At 41.2% G+C, this 20,222-nt stretch overlaps 1 protein-coding gene across 1 annotated transcript; it reads right to left on the bottom strand.

Moving 5' to 3' along the window:
- Positions 1-857: 857 nt before the first annotated feature.
- tmem26a (transmembrane protein 26a) lies at positions 858-15,883 on the bottom strand. Its single transcript, XM_079832487.1, has 6 exons — positions 15,395-15,883; positions 9,836-9,932; positions 7,707-7,784; positions 6,142-6,350; positions 4,089-4,168; positions 858-2,096 (listed from the first exon to the last, which is right to left on the bottom strand). Exons 1-6 carry the CDS (start codon positions 15,583-15,585, stop codon positions 1,795-1,797), a joined length of 957 nt encoding a protein of 318 aa, XP_079688613.1. The 5' UTR covers positions 15,586-15,883; the 3' UTR covers positions 858-1,794.
- Between the last annotated feature and the right edge of the window lie 4,339 nt (positions 15,884-20,222).

The raw sequence follows: 20,222 nt of genomic DNA, 5'->3' as shown, positions 1-20,222 counted from the left end.
CCCACATAAACAGAATCCAGCTTGAGACAAACTACAAAAAAAAACATTTATTTTAATAGGTTCACAAGCAGATATTACTAGACACATGCTGGTTACAGCTGTGTTCATGTGCTTTAACTATCTCTGGTTTAATAGGGTACTTTGGAAGGATGATCTAGGAACGATTGTAAATCAACTACAGACTCTCCACTAAAAGGCCAACAATCTCTCAGTCACTCAGGTCAGAGTGACGCAAAGAGTATCAGTATCAGAGTCATATGGGAATGCACACTGTTTGAGTAATCATGCATGGGCAGACCCCTTTTAACACACATGTATGCAACAGATAAATGCATCTGCCTCTTTATATTCACACAAGTTCTCAATGTTTTTGAGGCAGAGAATATTATTTCACAACACTGACAGGTATACAAACATTGTAAAATGCTAAGAAAGCTCAATAAAAGTAATATTTTAAAATTAGGAACCAAAGAATGAGTGCCATAATCTAAACTCTACAATTGGTCCAAGTTTGGTAGTACACAACATTCAAAATATACCAAACTGTCATCCATAAATGTGTATTTGAGCAGTATAAGCCAGGGGTTTTCAAACTTTTTAGATGCCATGGACCCCTAAATATATTTGTCCTGGTGCGAGGGCTCCCATCCTAAAAATACAGTTTATAAAACTACTATTATAAATATGTGTAAATTGTTATTTGGAAGATATTTAGTTTTTATTTTTACATTGTTTTTCCCCCTACTCACTATACTGTTAGATGTATTATTTATTAAAATACATTCTTAAATCATTTTAAATTATTTTATTTCTTAATTATACATTTTAATCTTATTTTTGTTTATTTATTATTTTTTACACAGATTTTCTCTAAATTGTTCCATGGACCCCATCGCACCAAGGTTATTACAGTTTACTAAAACCACACATAAAAAATGTGTTACTTGAAATACATTTTAACTGAAATAAAATATAAAAAATGTTAACTTATTTTAATTCGATGTACTAAAATAGCTAAAAACATAAACTATAGATAATAATGAAAATGACACAAAATTACTCAAATTAAACATAAATCAAAACTAATTCAAAATATTAATACAAACTATAATAATATCGTATTTGGCCAGTGTATCATTTGTTTTTTGATTGGCATGATTCTTAATTTTTACATTCTAGGGTAGAAAATTAATAAACAGCTTGAATATTCAATCTTTGAATATTCCAACACTGATTGGTCGACCAAAGATCAAACCATGCCATCATTAGTTGTTCCTCAGTTCCGTGCAACAGAATAATAGTCCTCCAGGTGTAAACGGGGCGTTTTGATCGATCGGATCACAAGTGGACGACACTAAATACAGGCGTAAACGGTCTAAAAAGTTTTAAACTCGTCCACTTAAAGAGGTAGTTGAAAACTACTACTGTTTGAAGAGCCACAAAAGAGAGAAGAGCCTACTACAACAAGTTACGCCTCCCGGGAAGAAACAAGTGGATGTCATTGACTAAAACAATCTTTTGCAGTTTTATGAATAACATTTTTTGTAAGGCTAGTAACTTCTATTGCTTTCAAATCAGCAATTAATAAAACTGCATAAATTATACAATCAAATTATCAATGATACTAAAATAACACTGCCTATCACTGAATTGTGGGCCCCTAGGGGTCCCTGGACCCTAGTTTGAAAACAGCCGGTATAAGCAAACCATCCAGCACAGTTAATAGAATCCATTGGTATATTAAAGGAGTAAAACGATGATGAAGTTCATTTGAACTTCTTTTCTTTTTTCCCTTCAGACTGAGGGAGAGGAGGATGATGATGATTGTAGTGGTCTAAAGTCTTGACAGATGACAATGAGCCTGTAGAGGTTGAGGACAACCACTAGGACGTTCTTGATAGCAAAGAAGACCAACATCTGGTGGAACACATCAAAGTATATCATCACAATAAGACGCACCACGAGAAAGGGCCCGTCCTGGATAAACAAACTCTCCACGATGTTCCAAATATCTGTACTGTGTCTTAACAAGAGCACGTTGCAACAGCCTTCTCCACCCTTAGGCTCATCTGGGTTCTGCGGCCGAGATGTCACAACTGTAACATACATGAAAGAGAGAAATGAAAACTGTGGTTTTGAACTTTGTATTCATCAAAGAATCCTGAAGGAAAAACAAATGTATCCGTTTCCACAAAAATTGAGCTATTTACAACATCGATAATAATAAAAAAATGTTTCTTGAATACCAAATCATATTAGAATGATTTCTGAAAGATCATGTGACACTGATGCTGAAAATTATTCAGCTTTGCCATCACAGGAATTATTAACATTTTAAAATGGAAAACTTATTTAACAATATTACTTTTTTAATGTATTTTTAATCAAATAAATGCAGCCTTGGTGATCATAAGAGACTTATTTTCATTCATTTTTCTTCTCTCTTTTTTTTTTACTGATCCCAAATTTTGAACAGTAGTGACAAACAAATGCTGTGTTAATGCATTTGCTTGTGTAGCAGAGAATCTGGGTGGAAATGCTCCTACTCGCCAAGTTTAGACAAAGCTAATCATCGAGTAAAAAGTCATCGTGCTTTGTATAAAGTTCACGTTGTCACTATTTCAATAAAAAGTTACTTTGTAAAAAGTTTTTCAATAAAGTTGAAGTTGTTGGATTTTACTAGAGTTTATATGGCAGTCTCTACAGTTTTGGCAGAGGGCCACTATGACAGTCTTTCTGACTGCACAGCAATTTCTTTTAAAGGGGTGGTAAACCACAATTTCACTTTTCTAACTTTAGCTAGCGTGTAATGTTGCTGTTTGAGCATAATCAACATCTGCAAAGTTACAACGTTCAAAGTTTAAAGCAAAGGGAGATATTTGCTTTTAAAGAAATCAATTTCTAAGGACTACAGCAAAAGGCCGGTAGGGACTACAGACATTCCTCAAGGGTTGGTGACATCAACAGCCCCAATATTTACATAAACCCCTCCTCTGAGAATATTAAATAAGGGGGGGCGAGGCCATTTTGTTTCGGCTGGAGTGTTGTTGCCGCAATGCCGACGAAACGCTGTTATTTTCATCCGGATTGCAGGTCCACTTTGTTCAGCTTTCCTAGGGACGGGGGTGCGTTGCAGTGCGTTTAACATACAACATGTTATAAGCATGTGTGTATGAGACAGCGGGGAACAGGTCACATTTGCAGCAGATATATGCTGCCCATCATAAATCAAAGCACGAGACAGACAGGGGTCGGAGGAGAAGACCGGAAAATGTGACATAATGGACAGCGGGGAACAGGCCAGCTAACCAATCTGAGCCCACTGCGTATTTTTGAGGGACCGGCTTCACACAACCTGGAAACCATCAGACCGTTTTTACAAGGAGGGACAGAGCAGTGTAGAATAAAGGTAAAATATATGAAAAATAATGAATTTTTTTAAAAACGAAGCATGAACACATGTTACAGTGCACCCCACAAACACAGTCAAGCCTTCGAAAGAATGTGTTTTACCACCCCTTTAATGGGTGATTTTAATCCATTATGAGTTTGGAAAAGAAAGTTATGTGCCTTTCTGGGTGTTTATAGAAAACAAAAAACATATTTAATTTAAATGACACCATTTTACAGAGCAGTGAGCAGAGGTTTGCAGAAGTTAAAAGTCAGTTGCACTTATAGAAAATGGTTCAAAAGATCCAAGAAAATCCAGCCCTTCCTTTTTTCTATGAGGTTTGGTAATAAATACATGTACTGTAGCTGCCAAAACTCTCATTCCTCAAAGGACCAAAAACATGCACAGAGCATAACTAAACAAAAACACATGCTGTTGATCTACAAATGACTGAAGCGCTGTTACACTACTTTGAGTTGCGTCCCAAATCTCTAGTTTGTGTGAGATCCAAGGGTAAGAACAATACTTTTAATGGAGCAGGATGAAAGATTCACGATATCTGAGCTTCAAACTGAAATTCCATAGGACAGCAGGGTTCTTGAGGGATCCTGAACCATTTTATAGTTAATTTTCTGCTTTTCAAAGCAATATCTATGACTTTTGAGATGTTAACACAGTTAAGCACGTTATCACAAACCTGCCAGATGCAAAGGAAACTGCAACATACTCCACGTCCACACCGCCAAGATTATATACACCAGCTGATGGTTGTTCTCTCTATAACACAAAGTGAAGAATGTGTTATGCAGATTTGCACAAAATATACTAGCATTTATATGCAAGTCTATCTCTTAACCTAAAAATCAGTAGGGAATTATGACTGGCATAACAGAGAGCAGATTCTTTCTCAGACACCAATACTTACTGTATCTCTGTTTTCTAGCAGTTGGCGTAATACAATCAACTCTGAATATCCGACCGCCTATTTTGAGGAAACGGGTAATTTGTGTGCACATGACTACTGATATCACTGACAGGAAAGACCCTGAAAGTAGTCACATTATATGATTGATTCAAATTAATTTAGTGAGGAATGCAAAAGAAAAAATAATACTTTTATAAAATCACTATTCTTCCTAAAACTGTTGTGGATTAAATATAAATACATAAAAAATAAACTATAATCTGCCTTTTTTCCCCCTAAAATGCTTTAAGGATTTTCTGAGAAAATGTCATTTAATATTTGCAAGTAAATGCCAGTTACATTTTGAATGTAACTGGTTTTCCTTCCACACAACACAAAATTTGCATTTACATTTAATCTTTAGCAGATGCTTTTGTCCAAAGCGACTTACAAATGAGAACAATAGAAGCAGTTAAGCCAACAAAAGGGCAACAATATGTAAGGGCTGTGACAAGTCCCAGTTAGTCTAGCACAGTAGCAAGTTGTTTTTCTATAGAAAAAAATAGATAGAATAGAAATTGAATAGAAAAGAAAGTTAGAAAATGAATGGGTCAAGTGTTGACGAAAAAGATGCATCGTTTGAGTTAAAGGGATAGTTCACCCAAAAATGAAAATTAGCCCATGATTTACTCACCCTCAAGTCCTCCGAGGTGTATATGACATTCTTCTTTCAGACGAATATAATCGGATTTATATTACAAAAGTCCAGGCTAATCCAAGCATTAGAATAGCAGTAATAGTTGCTCTATTTAAAACTGTATCAAGTAAAGTTCCAGCCGATCGCCTTCCATGGAAAAGTGTTGAAAGTTGAAAGTGAAACTCAAGATGTGTACGTGACGTCATGACGAGCCTACCTGGTCGCGTTAGTCTTTCGATTGGCAGAGGAACTTACAACAATTTTTCCATATATTGAACGCGGAAGGCGGTCGGCCCGAAACTTTACTTGATAAAGTTTTAAATATGGATATTTTTCTTACCCAAACGCATCGATTCGCTTCAGAAGGCCTTTATTAACACCCCTGAGCAGCGTGGAGCACATTATTTGACGGACAGACGCATTTTTTATGGACTTCAAAAACAGAGCAACTATTACTGCAATTATAATGCTTGGATTAGCCTGGACTTTTGTAATATAACTCCGATTTTATTCGTCTGAAAGAAAAAAGTCATATACACCTCGGATGACTTGAGAGTGAGTAAATCACGGGCTAATTTTCATTTTTGGGTGAACTATCCCTTTAAGTTTGAGTTAGGCTGGTCATTCCACCAGCTTGGAAAAGTCAAAGGTAAATGTCAGTGAAAGTGATTTTGTGCCTCTTTGGGATGGCATTTCAGTTATTATGTGAAATTTGTGATATAAGTGATGTATGAGAAATACGATTTACTGAATGCTCCGCAATAACAGTTTCAAATGAAATGGATCTTTTCAGGCACAAATGGCACCTGAGAATGGTCCGGACAAATAACCATCATCAAATCCAGAATGGGTTTTATCCCTGTGATGATGGCAAAGCTGGCTTTACAGCAGCCATTACTTCAGTGTCACATGATCCTTCAGAAATCATTCTAATATGCTGATTTGGTGCTCATAAACATTTCTAATTATCATCGCAGTTGAAAGTGTTTCATATTTTTGTGGAAACGGTGATACGATGATTTTTGCATCCTTTCTGAATGAAAGTATTAATTTCTTTTAAAAAAAACCTACATTTGAATGGTAGTGCACATCAACAATAGTATATGTGTATATGTGTATGTCTATTGACTGAGAACAGGAAGTACCCACTTGACATCAGAGAGTGTTTCACTAGTGAATTCCAGAATGTCTGCCGCCGTGCCAACGAAGATGAGCAAAAGCTGAGACAGCTCGTCACGCGTTACTCCGCCCCCTAGTGGGAGGAGCCACTTTCCAAGGATGAGAAGAATAAGCAGAACTTGATGAAGAGCAAGAATCCAGTCATTCGGACAGACGGAGGTGAGCATGCTCTCCAGGTGCTGAAAGACACAACACAATATTATTGTCACCTTGGTCTGTGTTTGAGTTGGTTTTCACTGTTTCTAGATCAGTTTCCTTTGTCTGTGTTTATTTGTTACCATGGTTTTTGGTTTGCCTTCATGTGTCACACCTGTGTTTAATGAATTACCTAGTTTCATCTCTAGGCTGAATCCGAAAACGCACACCCTAAACCCTCATTCACTATTCCCTACTTTAGTCCACTAATACCGTTCCACTTGAAGGAGTGAATGAAAACAAGTGAGCGAATTCGGACAGCTGTTGTGTGTACATCGGCTGTACACTGTTATTGCGGATAGAATGAGTGCACTCAATAACGTCCACTATAGTTTCAGACACCACTATTAATGGGTGCACTTTCAAGTAGTGCCCTATTTAAGGGTATAGGGGTCGATTTCGGATTCAGCCCTAGTGTTTATCCATGTAGCCCTCATTTCATTTCCTTCAGTTAGTCTTTGTCTGATCTCGTCTAATATATGTGGTCGTTCTGTTCGCTGTGTTTATTATCTTGCAGTTCTGAGTATTGTTATTTTGAGTTTATTAAAGAAAACTGCTTGCAAATAGCCTATTTTCCTTTTTTATTGCAGCCCTCGTTGACAATTATACAGACACATTATTTATAAATTGCTAAACACATCAAACCACCGAACATATAGAGGAATAGTCGCTTCATTTCCAAGAAACATGAATCGAAATTCACAATCACAAGGGTATGAATCATATTTGTAAAAAAAGGGTTCAGCATTATGGCACTTACATTCAGACCGCAAATTACATCAGATAAATGGATCATTTGTATTTTGTATGAGATCTAATTTCCAAGTGAAAAAGAAGAGAAAATATCAAGTTTTCCTGGTCTTTGGACCTGCAGAGGGTGGATAATAAGGTCCAATAATAATAATATCTCATTATAGGAATAGAGGCAGAATGAATAACCAGCATAATAAAGACTTCTTGCAAGAGCTTTTAAATATTCAACATGCATTTTGGACACCCTCTCCATGAAACAATGGCAATGTTTAAAGGAAATCTCACCAAAACCAGAGCAAAAGGTTGGGGAGTACAAATATTAGTGATATATCATTATTTCTTCTATTTAAATCTGAAGTAATGTTACATTCTAATTATATAGAAAGACAGAGGAAGTGAAAAGCAGGACAAAGGGCTCCATTTCCTATTCTGTATTCTGAGGAAAACTGTGTGTGTTGTGGGTCACAGGATCTGCTATTTACACATATAGCAGATACAGTCAGTGTCAGTCACTTTTATACAGTAATACAGTAAACCTTGAATTAAAAACCTAAAATAAAAAAGCAAATAATAAGTTTCAAGATTACCTTTAGTGTTTCATTAACCTTAGTGCCATTTGAAGGCAATATGCTCTTGACATTCTCCCAAGAATCCAGTTTCCTACACTGCCAGACACAAAAATTACAGAGAAGAGTTTAATGTGAGGAAAAAGACACAAAGAATATCATCTTATATATGAGCATATTAAGGCTACACTGACTTTGCAAAAACGTATGCAAAGGGATAGTCCACCCAAAATGAAAAAAAGACGATAAAGACAAACAGTTTTTGGTTCCCACTGACTTCCAATATACAGGGAGTGCAGAATTATTAGGCACGTTGATTTTCTGATCATATTTTTTTTTCCAGGCACATTTGACCAATTCCAAACCACAGTAATCCTAATAACTACTATTGATTTAGTATTTAATAATGTATAAGTGATATATAATTGTTCATGAAGGCTGGAAATGAAAATCGCCTTATATTCAGGTGTGCAGAATTATTAGGCATGTTTTCTTTTACAGATAAATTGAGCCAAAAAAGAGATTTAACTCAGACTGAAAAGTCAAAAAGTATTAAATGCCCATGAGAAGGATGCAATACTAATGCAATACTAGACATTGCAGTTAAGGCATGACCATTGGACAGTGAAATGCTCGTTGGGTCAGCAGGATCTGACAAAAACAGGTGGTGAAGAAAAGACACCTATTAACCGCAAAAGAATTAAGAATTAAGGTGAAGAATTAAGGGTGAAACCATCAGGAACCCTTTATTCTCCAGCGCCACCATTTTCCAGAGCTGCAACCTACCTGGAGTCTCCAGAAGTGCAAGGTGTCAGGATCTCAGAGACTTCAGTTAGGTAAAGAATCCTAAAAAATGACCCCCACTAGATAAGAATCACAAGCTGAAGTGTTGTAAAATACATGAAGAAGGTTTTTTTATAGGCTTTATGGACCGATAGGTTGAGAGTGACTCTTGAAGGACCAGCACCACATCCTCTAGTACCACTGTTTGAAGAATTCATCTTCCAGAATCTGGCAGTACGTTTTGGGAGTTCATTTTTAGTCCATCTCTGCAAAACGGACTTCAGGATGGACTAAAATGAACTCCCAAAACGTACTGCCAGATTCTGGAAGATGAATTCTTCAAACAGTGGTACTAGAGGATGTGGTGCTGGTCCTTCAAGAGTCACTCTCAACCTATAAAACCTATAAAGCCTATAAAAAAGCAGGCTTCATGTATTTTACAACACTTCAGCTTGTGATTCTTATCTAGTGGGGGTCATTTTTTAGGATTCTTTACCTAACTGAAGTCTCTGAGATCCTGACACCTTGCACTTCTGGAGACTCCAGGTAGGTTGCAGCTCTGGAAAATGGTGGCGCTGGAGACTAAAGGGTTCCTGATGGTTTCACCCTTAATTCTTCACCTTAATTCTTAATTATTTTGCGGTTAATAGGTGTCTTTTCTTCACCACCTGTTTTTGTCAGATCCTGCTGACCCAACGAGCATTTCACTGTCCAATGGTCATGCCTTAACTGCAATGTCTAGTATTGCATTAGTATTGCATCCTTCTCATGGGCATTTAATACTTTTTGACTTTTCAGTCTGAGTTAAATCTCTTTTTTGGCTCAATTTATCTGTAAAAGAAAACATGCCTAATAATTCTGCACACCTGAATATAAGGTGATTTTCATTTCCAGCCTTCATGAACAATTATATATCACTTATACATTATTAAATACTAAATAAATAGTAGTTATTAGGATTACTGTGGTTTGGAATTGGTCAAATGTGCCTGGAAAAAAAATATGATCAGAAAATCAACGTGCCTAATAATTCTGCACTCCCTGTATGATAGAAAAAATATAGTGGAAGTTAATTGGAACCAAAACTAGTCAACATTCTTCAAAATATCTAATTTTGTCATACAGTCATACAGGTTTGGCATGACACGAGGGTGAGTAAATTTCCGAATTATCCATTTTTGGGACAAAGTTGCTGTCCTCATTTAAAAATGAATCAGAATTAGAATGTGAATAAAATTGTGTGTTTTACAAGTCAGACATGTTTGGATCGATATGAGAATGAATAAACAATGACAGAATTTAAATAGTTTTGGGTGAACTGTCCCTAAACAGAAATACACATCAAAATTTCACTGAAAGAATGATACCTGAGGGTCAATGGCTTTGTTTTCCTGATGATGTAACTCTAGAATCCATATGGATGGAATAATGCTAATGAGGAACAATAGAATGGCTGGAGAAAACCTGAAATATGACAGAAGATGGTTGAATAATTTTTACAGAACCTAAAAAACACTTTACTGAACATTAACTATGATGTTATTCATTGTATGTTTCTTTCAAGCGGACTTAGGTTAAAGGGTTAGTTCAACCAAAAATTTTAATTCTGTCATTAATTACTGTCGTTCCAAACCCGCAAAACCTTCGTTCATCTTCGGAACACAAATTAAGATATTTTAGATGAAATCTGAGATTTCTGTCCCTCCATTGACAGATTCTGTTTATGTTTGCTGATCAATGTTGATATTTTTTTTAAAAAAGAGGCTAAATTCAATCTGTTCATCATATAGGCCTAAAGCGATCGTGTCGTTTCAGAAAATTTGGACTAAACCGCTAAATTCATATGGATCAGTTTTACAATCTCTTTATGAACCTTTTGAGTGGTAGTTGCGTAGACTGTCAATGGAGGGACAGTAGCTAATCTCTCAGATTTCATTTGAAAATATCTTAATTTGTGTTCTGAAGATGAACAAAAGTCTTACAGGTTTAGAACGAAATGTTATGTTTGGGTAAGGATTACACAGACACAGAGAGTTGCATCGACTTATCGTCTCTACTTTTATTTTCACGCGCCTTCCAGACCCAAGTGCCCGAGCCCATCCATTCGTCAGGCATAACAGAATGCTTCAGCACAATCAAACTTTATGCATCACTGAACACGAACTCAATGCATTCTCTAACAACACTGAAGAGAACACAACATTTCCCCCCCTCCTACGGGGTTTCAAACATGAAATGTTGACACAAAGTCCTGTAAGTGCCCCGGCCGAGAACGAGTGCGAACAGGCCGTGGGGAAACATGTGGATGAGGCTGGGCAGCCTGTGATGGGCAGGCACAAATCTCAGCTGGCTGGTTGATAGGCATGTCTGGAGCCTGTGCAGGAGCTATCTGAGGTGTCTGCTGAAACCCTGGGGTGTCCTGCCAAGCTGGGGGTGTGGCTTGAGATGCGATACCCGTTGTATGTGCCGGGCGCGGCACTTTGCGGAGGCGGCTTGCATGCCACCGCGTGCCATCACTGAGCAGGAAGGTGACTGGGCCCAGCTGATGTGTAACTTGGAGAGGGGAAGACCAATATGATGCGAGTTTGTTGTCTCTGTGGGGCCTGCAGACCCTGACCCAATCTGCGGCCTGTATGTCAGGGACCTTAGCACGTGCTGAGAGATCAAATTTCTGCTTCATCCGCCTCTGCTGGCGAGCAACAGCAGCCTTAACTCTCGGTAGTGGTTCCTGAGGTAGTGAGGGGCTGAGCCTGTCGAGGGGAAGCTGGAGTTCACGGCCAAGCATGAGGGAAGCTGGAGAGACCCCCGTCGTAGAGTGTTGGGTGGCCCTGTAGTGCAGCAGTGTGTGACGGATGGCCTGTGAGAAGGTCCAACCCTGGAACAAGTGTGCTCTGAGACTGTTTTTCAGTGACTGGTGGAAGCGTTCGACGCCACCATTAGCTTGGGGGTGATAGTATGCCGTGCGTATGTGACGAATACCCTTGTTTTTGAGATATGTGGTAAACTCAGCCGAGATTAGCTGCGGGCCATTGTCAGTAGTGATGGTATTTGGAAGGCCCCAGCGGGAAAACAGAGAGTCCAGAAAGTTAATTATGACCTGAGAGGTTACAGAGCTGGTGGCAATGAGCTCGGGCCATTTCGAGTGCAGGTCATAGACAACCACTAGGAAGCGTTGGTGATGAGGAACTCCCTGTATCTCACCACATATGTCCAGCTGCAGGTGGTCCCAGGGCTGCGATGGCCAAGCAAGAGGTTGTAAGGGTGGGGGGCCTGGTGACCCGTCTTACCGCTCAAGAGACAGGCGGCACAGTCTTTCACCAGGGCCTCGATGTCTTTATCTATCCCTGGCCACCAAACCCGGTCTCTGCAGCGCTGCTTCAACTTCACAATACCCAGGTGGCCCTCATGAGCCATTGCCAAGACGCGTGCACGCAGGGTACTGGGGATGACTGTGCAGAGGCCGCGTGCCACACAGGTGTCGTTCCAGCAGGACAGCTCTTGCTTTATTCTGGAAAATGCTGCCAGCTCCTCTGGTACCTCCTGAGGCCACCCATTCAGGATATATACACGGAGCTGGGAAAGGGCCAGGTCCTGTTCAGATGCCTCCTTCAGTTCTTGCAATGATATGACGGCCTGGAGGGGTGTGTGTAACATTTGGACAATGTCCCGTTCCATCCGGTCCGTGTCGGCGTGTGTGTGTGTGTCCGGGTGGGGTGGAGCTGAGCGGGACAGTAGATCAGCCACAACATTGTCCCTGCCAGGGGTGAACTTCAAGTCAAAGTTATACTGGCGGAGGCGGTCAGACCAGCGGTGTAGCCTCAGTGGTCTGTGGCCTGTCCCAGACGTGGAAAGCAGTGCAGTCAGGGCCTGGTGATCTGTCCTTAGGGTGAAGGCACGGCCATAGAGATATAAGTGCCACCTCTCGCAGGCCCAGATGCAAGCTAATGCTTCACGTTCCCCCACCGAATACCGTTGCTCCGTCTGGTTGAGGGCCCGTGACGCAAAGGCAATGGGCTTCTCTACGCCCCGCTGGATCTGTGACAGCACTGCTCCTATGGCTGTGGCCGAAGCGTCGCAGGTCACTAAGGTGGGGCTAGAGATATCGAAGTGAGCCAACACTGGAGCTGTGGTGAGCTGCACTTTGAGCATACGCACCGCATCAGAGCATGCCTGTGACCACACCCATGGCTCATCCTTACGCAGCAGACGCCGTAGTGGGGCAGTGGTAGCAGAATAATGTGGGAGGAACTTCAGATAGTAGCCGGTCATGCCCAAGAAGGAGGCGACCTGCGCAGCTGAGCTGGGTTCGGGAATTGCCAGTATGGCGTCTACATTTGACTGAAGCGGTGTGACGCCATCCGCCGACAGTCGGAAACCCACATACTCAATGGTCGGTGCAGAGAAAACACATTTTTCAGCATTGACTGTTAGTTTATGTTCAGCTAGGGCTGCAAAGACTCTGCTGAGGCGTTCGTCGTGGCTCTCGGGAGTGGACCCATGGATAACCACATCATCCAGGTAAATGGCCACCCCTGGTATACCAGCCAACACCGACACCATGATTTTTTGAAAACAGCTGGGGGCGGAGCTAAGTCCGAATGGCATACGCGTATAGCGAAACACACCTGCATGGGTCACGAAAGCTGTGAGGTTTCTGCTGCTGGGGTGGAGAGGTACTTGTAGGTAGCCCTGTCTGAGATCCAGTTTAGAGAACACGGTTGACCCATAGAACTGAGCAATGAGCTCTTCTGAAGTAGGCAGTGGGAACCTGTCCGGGATTACTGCCTTATTCACTGCTCGCAGGTCGACACACACCCGTAGGGCCCCTGATTTCTTCTGAGCTACCACCAAGTTTGAGACCCAGGGCGATGCATCCACTGGTTCGATGATGCCAGCGTCCAGTAGCTGCTTAAGCTCAGCTGAGACACCATCACGGAAAGCCAGGGGGATGCGGCGGAGTGGTTGGATGACTGGTTTAATGGCAGGGTTCAGGAGAGGTTTGTGGGCAAAAGCAGTAAGGCAACCCAAACCTTCAAACAGGGAAGGCCACTTTTGCTGCCAAGGTATGGAGACTGTCAGGATCGCAGCTCCCTTTGTGTCCACTAGGGAGAATCCCAGAGCCGAGAACAAATCCAGACCCATCAGGTTGGCCCCGCGACGGGCGACATGGAAGGTGAAGCTGGGTACCATCTTGTTGCCATACCCTACGGTCACCTGCAGGGAACCCACTAGGTCAATCTTTGAGTCGCCATAGCCACAGAGTGAAGCAGAGGGTGCCGAAAGTGGTAGCGCTCTGAAGAAAATGTTGTATGTGTGCATGTTCAGGAGAGACACACTGGCACCGGTGTCCAAAAGCAGTGGAATACACACATCATTTAGGCGCACTGAGCATGCTTTAAATGAGGCTGGTCCAGAGTAAACATTGTGAATGATAGTGGGTGCTTGGACTGACTCAGCTGGGGCAGAGCGGCAGACTGAAGCAAAATGGTGGCGTTTACCACAGTTGTGACACGTTTGGCCACGGGCTGGGCAGTTCTGTGCTCTAGATGGATGAGATGAAGATCCACAGTTGTCACAGGGCCGTGATGTTTGTGTTTGTGGGCGTGGCCGAGACCGCTGCTGGCGTCTCAGTTGCATAACTACAGAGGAGTCTGCGTCTGCCAATGTGTCGTTCTGGCTGGGCTGTAATATCGATGGGGGCATGGGGGAGGGGGCTGGGCAGTCCGTGATTGTTTGCCGTTTAGTCAAAGCCGATGCACATGCAGCTGCACTCTCTATTTGTAATGCAATCGTGATTGCTCGGGCCAGTGATAAATCATCCGGTTCTAATAATAGAGTTTCACGTATTTTTGCGTTGTTGGTATGTTCAATTAACTGGTCGCGAATCATTTCGTCCTGCAACGCACCGAACTTGCATGAGCTGGCCAACCCCCGCAAGTTGGCGACGTACTGTTGCACAGACTCACCGGGCAGCTGGTGTCTTTGGCGGAAGAGAAAACGGCGCAAGAGTGCGCTCTGTGGGGCCGCAAAGTGTGTGGTTAATAGTTCCACGGCTGTGTCATAATCGCTTATGGTGTCCGACTCAAGCGTTCCCAGCACACGTTGACCCTCAGCTCCCAAGCAATGCAATAACAGCGCCTTTTTGCGGGCTGCGCTCACGTCAGTCAGCCCCACTGCCAAGATGAAAGTCTCGAAGGACCGTAACCAGCGAGTCCATGGAATCGGAGGCTCGCCAGGTAGAGCAAGGAAAGGAGCAGGAGGTGGTAGTACAATATCAGCCATCTTCGTCGCCAATGTTATGTTTGGGTAAGGATTACACAGACACAGAGAGTTGCATCGACTTATCGTCTCTACTTTTATTTTCACGCGCCTTCCAGACCCAAGTGCCCGAGCCCATCCATTCGTCAGGCATAACAGAATGCTTCAGCACAATCAAACTTTATGCATCACTGAACACGAACTCAATGCATTCTCTAACAACACTGAAGAGAACACAACAGGTGAGTAATTAATGACAGAGTTTTAATTTTTGGGTGAGCAGAGGTCTTTGCTGGAGAAGACCACTCAGATTGTAGAATACTCGTGTCTTTCACACACACCCTTTACTCTGTCAGCAGTAACAATAGGTCTAGCAGGATGTTGGTGAGGGGGAGGGAGGGAGGGAGTGAGGAATGTCGATAACTTTTTAGGAAAATTGAATAAAAAATATAACTGCAACCTGAGATCCGCGAAAAAAAGAACTAAAGAATAAAAAATAAAAGCCATAACATATATTCAGCTTCAAATATATTTAATAGAAGTAATTTGCGCCAGGAAGAGTGTGAATCCATCCAGCAGAAAATGATCAACAGCTGTTGATAAGAAGTGTGTCTGTCAGTAGTACTGTAAATCGTGTATAATAATCTGTCTGAAAGTGTGTCACTCACCATTTGTAGTCTTTCCCTTTCCTTCGTTTTAAAGTGATGATCATCTCCACGACCAGAGGAAGGTAAAGGACAGTCAGTAACCAGTACATGTTGTCATTTTTCACTGTTTTCACTCTCCAGACGCCGATGAGAGAGACCAGGATGAATAAAGACCTGGTTATGAACGCGCACACGAATTTAACTAAAATCATCGTAAAGAGAACGCAACAGTGTCCCGGATTTGTGGGGTGTAAAAGTGCGCTTATAGTGTCCCCAGTTTCTGTTGAATCCTCCCACCAGCGTCAGCGTGTGAAATCACTTACAGAGGTGAAATGTTTGTCCCGAAGACACTGCTGGAGGAACCCCGAAAGATTTAGTATAGCCTACAATACCGTGCAATTTTAAAGTACGTTTATTGTATATGGACGCTGTCTTTACAGTTTAGCAAAAAAACATTGTCTAAGTTTCTCCAAGTGGTGCTTACAGCAGAGCCAAATGACGTCTAGCTCCCCCTTTCTGGACGCAATGGACTAGGTCACGCTCCACCTCTGTGGACCTAATGGGTGGAGTTATCTTTAGCGATTATAGCTGTTATGGGTATGTTTTGGGTGTGGTTGGACCGTCTAGCTCCACCCATTACGTCCAGCAAGGGGGAGCTGGATTTCAAACTTCACTCATTCTGGACTCTGCAGTTAGAAGCCTACAGTTCTTCCAGTGACAAAGGAATCGTGTGAAACTTTTTGTGACCGGTAGAGGGCAGTATTAACTACCGGTAATTATTTCTATTGGCCATTTTTTCTCTTAAATTACGGTAAAATAAGATTATTGAGCTATATCATTTAGCAGTGTGAGAGTATCGTTTCAGTTCTACCCTGTTTAGTAGGCTACAGTTAATCAAATTGCCTTCCCTCCTCCTTTGGTGGTTGTTTGTTTTATCATAAACAACCACTAGAAAAACACAACACCAATAATTTATTCCAGACAATCCATTATCCATAATGTAGCTAGTACAGAGGCAAATATGAATCTGCACAAAATCTTTTAAAATCTTGAGAAATCAATCCAGTCATAATCATTTTAAGTTTGTAAAAGTTTTTTTAAACTGCTATCAGTCTTTACGGTCAATTCAAATCTTATCTGTAAAAATGTTCATTTTTATTGCTTTAAGGTTTAATAAAAACAACAACAATGCAGTGAATATTGCATTATGTCAATTTATTACAAAACAGCAACAATGGCAGTTCAGTACAGATTATATTACATATACACTGTATATATTGTCAGTTATTTCACATATAAAATATGTAGGAAGTAATATACTCAAATAATAATGATAATTAGAAGTAGAACTTATTAATAGGGCACATATATAGAGCATAATAACTGTATATTAATTTATCAAACATGACAAATGCAAAATGTTACAATGGTAACACTAGCTGAATTTAGTTCAAAGACAAAACATTAAAACAATTCATCAGTCTAATACAACATCTGATGAAAGTTTGCTGTTATTATAATATTTTCATTTTTAAATCTGCCATTGCACCATATATAAAACCTCATACATTGGTATCCATAAAGTACGTAAAAATATTTAGGCTATACCATAAAGAATGCATTTGTAGAAAGCATGACAGATTGTTTGTGTACCTTCTAAGAATCACTCTAACTTAAAAAAAAAAAAAAAGTAAACACTATATAATATGGCCAGTGTTTTTTTTAAGATTATTTTTTAGATTTCATTATGAAATTCTGAGCTTAAATAACACATTTCAGAGAAGAAAACTCCAAGGTATGATGACACTTTTATTGGAGCTGACAGATCCTTCATTATGTGATGACTTCTACCCTTTCTCTGCTCCCTTTCCCCTGTTTTTTTTTCTTTCTGTCCCATGTTTTGGGAATCTGTTTAACTGTTGTTGCTTATGAAATACATATCCAGAAATTAGTACAAGAAACAACAGACTTACTCCCACTGCTGCAGCTGCTATTGGACTAAAAAGTCCATCAGAAGTGACCTTCTCAGTTCCTTTAAAAAGAAAAAGGCAATATTCAGTGAGATACAGAAGCCATATTTAGTAAAAATCAAGATACTGTGATAGTGCTATGTCTTGTTCTTCAACATACCAACACCGAAGAGCTGAACAATCACCACGTTTCTGGTCCTGCTAGTGCCTTTTTCACTCACAATGAATGTGCCAGAGTCAGCTGATGTAATATTTCTCTGGATAAGGGAGTTGAAGAAATGCCTTCTCTACCTCACATATACAGTTCCCACCATCTGGCAGAAAGCTCAGCATCACTGGAGACTCATTTGGCAAAGGGAGTTGAATCTGTGACCCAAGTATTATGTTAACATTTGCTCTGATAGGAAGAGAAGGCTATTCTTTACTAAGCAAAAATTCACAAACAATAATATTTTATGACAAAGTGAAACCATAAGTGCAGTATTTGTTAAACTGCTGTAAACAATGCTTTTTTTAGAAGTATTGTCGCTGTTAACTAAACTGAAAAAGCTTTTCGTTAATTTAAATAAAGCTGAAATACAATCAAATCTAAATACTGGATGAAAAACTAAAGCAAAAGAAGTTTACACTGAAATACTAAGACTGAAATAAAAATGTATCAAAGGTAAATAGAAATGTATAAAAAGGCAAATTCAAAAGATTAAAACACACACACACACACACACACACACACACACACACACACACACACACACACACACACACACACACACACACACACACACACACACACACACACACACACACACACACACACACACACACACACACACACACACACACACACACACACACACACACACACACACACACATATATACTGATCAGGCATAACATTATGACTAATATTGTGTTGGTCCCCCAAAACTGCCCTGACCCATTGAGGCATGGACTCCACTAAACCCCTGAAGGTGTGCAGAGGTATCTGGCACCAAGATGTTAGCACCAGATCCTTTAAGCCCTGTAGTTTGCGAGGTGGGGCCTCCATGAATCAGACCTGTTTGTTTAGCACATCCCACAGATTCTCGATTGTATTGAGAGGTGGGGAATTTGGAGGCCAATCCAACACCTAAAACTCTTTGTGGTCCTCAAACCTTTTCTGAACCATGTTTGCTTTGTGGCAGGGCGCATTATCCTGCTGAAAGAGGCCACAGCCACCAGGGAATACCGTTTCCATGAAAGGGTGTACATGGTCTGCAACAATGCTTAGGTAGGTAGTACGTGTCAAAGTAACATCCACATGGACGGCAGTACCCAAGGTTTCCCAGCAGAACATTGCCCAAAGCATCACACTGCCTCCGTCGGCTTGCCTTATTCTCATAGTGCATCCTGGTGCCATGTGTTCCCCAGGTAAGCGACGCACACGCACCCGGCCATTCACGTGATGTAAAAGAAAACGTGATTCATCAGACCAGGCCACCGTCTTCCATTTCTCTGTGGTCCAGTTCTGATGCTCATGTGCCCACTGTTGGCCCTTTTGGCAGTAGACCGGGGTCAGCATGGGCACCCTGACTGGTCTGCGGCTATGCAGCCCCATACGCAACAAACCTTTGCTCAAATCCTTATGCTTGCCCATTTTTCCTGCTTCTAACACATCAACTTTGAGGACAAAATGTTCACTTGCTCTCTAATATATCCCACCCACTAACAGGTGCCGTGATGAAGAGAAAATCCGTGTTCCCTTCGTATGGGATTGCTAAGCTGATGACCGTCATGACTGGGACAACTGATTGACCATCCCCAGACAGTGGATCTGAGGCTCAACCCTGTGATTGAGGGAAGGAGAGTTGTCTTACAGACAGTACGACGGCCTAGGCGGACGCAATCCTAAGAACACACCAAGGTCATTTTGACAAACGGTGAGAATTCTTGTTTTATATTACAAAGTGAAAAATCATAATGTTATGCCTGTTCGGTGTATAAACACACACACACACACACACACACACACACACACACACACACACACACACACACACACACACACACACACACACACACACATATATATATATATATACACCATATTGATAGGATAGCATCTTGCAGTTGATGGAGATTTGTGGGATGCACATCCAGGGCACGAAGCTCCCGTTCCACCACATCCCAAAGATGCTCTATTGGGTTGAGATCTGGTGACTGTGGGGGCCATTTTAGTACAGTGAACTCATTGTCATGTTCAAGAAACCAATTTGAAATGATTCGAGCTTTGTGACATGGTGCATTATCCTGCTGGAAGTAGCCATCAGAGGATGGGTACATGGTGGTCATAAAGGGATGGACATGGTCAGAAAAAATGCTCAGGTAGGCCGTGGCATTTAAACGATGCCCAATTGGCACTAAGGGGCCTAAAGTGTGCCAAGAAAACATCCCCCACACCATTACACCACCACCACCAGCCTGCACAGTGGTAACAAGGCATGATGGATCCATGTTCTCATTCTGTTCACGCCAAATTCTGACTCTACCATCTGAATGTCTCAACAGAAATCGAGACTCATCAGACCAGGCAACATTTTTCCAGTCTTCAACTGTCCAATTTTGGTGAACTCGTGCAAATTGTAGCCTCTTTTTCCTATTTGTAGTGGAAATGAGTGGTACCCGGTGGGGTCTTCTGCTGTTGTAGCCCATCCGCCTCAAGGTTGTGCGTGTTGTGGCTTCACAAATATTTTGCTGCATACCTCGGTTGTAACGAGTGGTTATTTCAGTCAAAGTTGCTCTTCTATCAGCTTGAATCAGTCGGCCCATTCTCCTCTGACCTCTAGCATCAACAAGGCATTTTCGCCCACAGGACTGCCACAAACTGGATGTTTTTCCCT

The sequence above is a fragment of the Gobio gobio genome (assembly GCF_949357685.1).
Source record: "Gobio gobio genome assembly, chromosome: 13".
Lineage (NCBI taxonomy): Eukaryota > Metazoa > Chordata > Actinopteri > Cypriniformes > Gobionidae > Gobio > Gobio gobio.
Note: the sequence above shows the minus strand (reverse complement) of the source record. Positions and strands in the feature narration are given on the sequence as shown.